This window comes from Oryzias melastigma, linkage group LG19 (assembly GCF_002922805.2).
Source record: "Oryzias melastigma strain HK-1 linkage group LG19, ASM292280v2, whole genome shotgun sequence".
Classification (NCBI taxonomy): Eukaryota; Metazoa; Chordata; class Actinopteri; order Beloniformes; family Adrianichthyidae; genus Oryzias; species Oryzias melastigma.
Genome location: NC_050530.1, coordinates 18,422,099 through 18,425,972, shown reverse-complemented (window position 1 = coordinate 18,425,972; position 3,874 = coordinate 18,422,099). Strand labels below are relative to the sequence as shown.

Genomic DNA, 3,874 nt, shown 5'->3' with positions numbered 1-3,874 from the left:
GGGGGGGGGGGGGTACAAAAGCTCATTTCTGCAGGAGTGGAGAGATCTGCCCTTTAAAACAGTCCCAGCAGTAACGCGTTCTTTCACGTCTGTCTGTGTGTGTGACTCTGAATCTGAATGGAGGGACAGAACGTCAAGCCTCACTCCACACCACTTAATGAGGGGCTGGGTTTTCGATTAGACCGCCCCCCCCCCTTAACAAACACGCACACTCCGTTCAGTGTGTAACGCGCACGGCTCCACACCTGTTTTAAGTGCTACGTCAGGGTTGACAGGTTCGTAGACGGAGAGATAACCCCCCACCCTGCTGCCCCCTCAGGTTTCCATCTGTCCCTCTGGAGTTTTCTCTGTCTTCGTACACAAGTCTGCTTGAAATTTCATAAACTGTAGCCTCACACTGTGTTCAGTGTTTGGGTAAATCCAGCACAGCGTGTTCCTTTTCAAGAGTCAACCACTAAATATTCTGAACATTTTGAACCAATTTCTGTATCTGAAAAATCACAACCCATCCGACCACTGCGAGAATTTGAGATCAGACGTCACTGCTGAGATACACAATCTGTTTATTTTCTGGATGTTTGTCTTCATTGCTGCTGAAAACTAGGAAAAGTCTTTAAAGCCAAAAAAATTAAGGCTCCACAAGCATTTGATTAAATTAGTCAAGGCTACTTCTGCTTTAATCCATCTTAAAAGTTTAGAGGAAACATCTCAACTTAACAGACTAAGCTAAACTAGGCATCCCTGCCCCCTTAGACCCTCTTTCTCTGTACGGATAAACTCATAAAAATATACCCGATTTGGAAAAAAATATAAGAATCCTCATCAAGGAGGGATAGAGATATTCCTTGAAGACCAAAAAGCCTTTACATTTTAAAGTCCGATTCACCCATGCACACCCATTGATGGCGGCTCAACTGCTAAACACTGGTGCCAACCTTTCACCACCAGGAGCAATGTGGGGTTCAGTGTTTTGCCCAAAGACTCTCTAACAGATTCGTGGGTCGACCAGCACTACTATCACAATAGTCGTTTTTACTTGCCTTTATGGTTGAACTTCTCTTGAGTGACACATTTTATAAAAATGCTTCAACACACTCCCTTGCTCCACGGATCATCCACCTTTGTCAATAGGCAAGTGTCTAGAGCTGGAGGTGTCAAAATCTTTGTCCTGACAGTCTAGTGAATTCAAAAAGAGCCTCCTGTGAACAGCACCGAGCCAATAATACCCAATTATCATCAATGATCCAGTCAATGCACGAAGAGCCGTTGACCTACTGGAGAATATGTAACAGCTTCCACAGACCTCCACCCAGAACCCCTGGTGACCTCAGGGCAGACCCTCAAAGAGACTGGAATGTCTTATCTCAGCAGACCATCAGAGGATTGCTGAACAGTTTGGGATGTTATGAAGCGTTCATTGATGCTCATGGGGGACATGACGAGTTGATGAGAAAAGATCCTCTTGTGATGGTGAAGCATGGTTCTAATTGAGTCATTTAGCTTTTTCTTAATTCCACTAAAAGTCAAATGTCCAAAAATGTTATTGATAAGTTTATTATCTTAAACATATTTTAGTCCTTCTAGGACTGCGAGATTGTAGACCTCTCATGGAGGCCATAGAGCGAAAATGTTCATTGTTTTCTACAGGTTTGCTGCGAGTGACAGTTTGTAGCAAAAACCATTTATGCAACACATAATGGTAAAGTAGGTGAGTCAAAGGTATTTTGTAAGGATTTTTCATTTATAGGGGGGTAATCGGCCAGTACTCACACCCTATGGATGACAATAGCGTGTATTCAACTCGCAATATCCTTACCAATACTTCACGATACACTTACCACATGTATAATAATGGTACATTAAGCATATACTAAATCTCTTTTTTTAATTCTCCCTTAAGGTTTGAACTGAACTGGACAAATTAGCTCAGCCAGCAGTCATCACGATGCGATTATGCCCTTTTCTTCAGAACCAAGATGGACATAGTCTTGAAGTTGAGTCGTGGCATCTGGACTTAAGTCTTCTTTCTTGAATTGTTTCACACCACTCATCCAAGTGGCTTCATAAGTCTGAGCTGTGAACTTTTCAAGAAAGACTTTAAAGGGTAACCAAACCCTAGATTCACTTTTTTTGGCTGCTGATCTCTATAAATGGGGCTTTAAAAGTGCTGTCTGTTGGTCATCGGCCAAATTTTTGACAAATTGAAATAAAACTGGTTAATTCTTCAAAACATAGTCAAAAACTGTCTGTGTGCTGCCCCCTACAGGTTGAAATCAGGTATTACAGTTAAATTTTGTGATTGGTCAAACCATATAAGTTTCAGAAGTCTGACATTATAATCTGCAGCCCCAGTAATGATAACAGTCCAGCCCCCCAGGCCCCACCCCTCTGACTGGATTTTCAGATTTCGGCAGTGGGTGGAGTCAGCCTCCGACTTTATGGTTTGATGCCACTTTAAGTCCAGAGGCCATGACTCAAGTTCAGTGCTGTGTAATCTAGACAAATGATAAGGTTTAAAGGTTTAAAACATATTCGCAGGTGGATTTAATGCAGAAAAAGTTGACCATCCTCTTGACTGCAGTATCTTGGCCCCAAAGGTCTCTGCTGGTTCCTAGAAAAAGCTGCAGCGAAGGCAATAAAACACCCATTTCAGGCCCCCATCTTTTTACCAATAGTGGAAATCATGACCAAAACAACTGCAGACACCATATGGTCTTTGTTGGCTTACAGGAGTTTTTGCTTTAAGGGTTAAACTTTCAAAAACATGATCCGATAAAGATCATGACATAAACAGTTTCTGTACATTTGGTCCGTGAGTTACAAAATACTTTTTTTTCGGAATCTGGGGTATGTGGGGAGAAACTGAGCGATTTACTTGTTGGGTGAAGAAGACCTCCCAGCTAGTGAGAGCAGATGGTTTCTGATAACAACAGGCAGCCTATTTACCCATAACACATTAATCTTCCTCCTCCTCTGTTTCTGCTGAGCAGCTCGGTGCAAACAGCGGCCTTCACATCATCATATTCGATGAGATTGACGCCATCTGCAAGCAGCGTGGCAGCATGGCGGGCAGCACAGGAGTCCACGACACCGTGGTCAACCAGCTGCTGTCCAAGATTGACGGCGTGGAGCAGCTCAACAACATCCTGGTCATAGGTGTGCATGTCTTTCCTGACCATAAAAACTCTTTGGATGCTCCAAAACCTTTCTATTAAGGTTGGCTGAACACTAGAGTTCCATCTCATCTTTGGTGTTCATGTCACACATTTATCCAGGTATGACCAACAGACCTGACCTGATAGATGAAGCCTTACTGAGGCCGGGAAGATTGGAGGTCAAGATGGAGATTGGTAAGACTGTTTGAGGGGACTGAAAGAGAATTTTGTTGCACATTAATAAAAAGTTAACATAAGCACATGATGATTTATTTTATTGAATTGATAGTAAAAATCTTCTTAAATTTGATCCAAAGTCTCTGTTTCCAAATATCGAAGAATGTTGGGGGGGGATATATGAAACAAATAATAACGCCTGATATAACTGTGCGATTATCTTTCAAAATTAAAGACATTTAAAAAAATTGCATTTCCATTTGTTTCTATTGGAATTATTTCTTAATCTGAGCTGTTTTACTCTGAGGACAATAGGAGCATTTTTAGTTGTGAAGCCAGCAACCTAGAGTTTACCTGGTAAATGCAGAAGCTTCACTCACCTTTTGTTTAAAAAATGGTCTCAAAGAGGAAGTTAAAATGTTTTTCTATTGACTTCAAAATCTTTTCGCTAATCTCTCAGAATATGATGTCACAAAAACCCATCTTTTCTAAAGCCAAGAAAAAACGGTTAAACAAATAAACCTGATGGGTTTTTTTGAGCA

General features: G+C 41.5%; 1 protein-coding gene across 1 annotated transcript in view; it reads left to right on the top strand.

Moving 5' to 3' along the window:
- Positions 1 to 3,874, top strand: part of LOC112154076 (vesicle-fusing ATPase) — a gene marked incomplete in the record, with an annotated part of 28,802 nt that overhangs the window by 11,872 nt on the left and 13,056 nt on the right. The window contains 2 exon segments of the mRNA XM_024284699.2: positions 2,991 to 3,156; positions 3,276 to 3,350. Coding sequence (XP_024140467.1) covers positions 2,991 to 3,156; positions 3,276 to 3,350 — 241 coding nt within the window.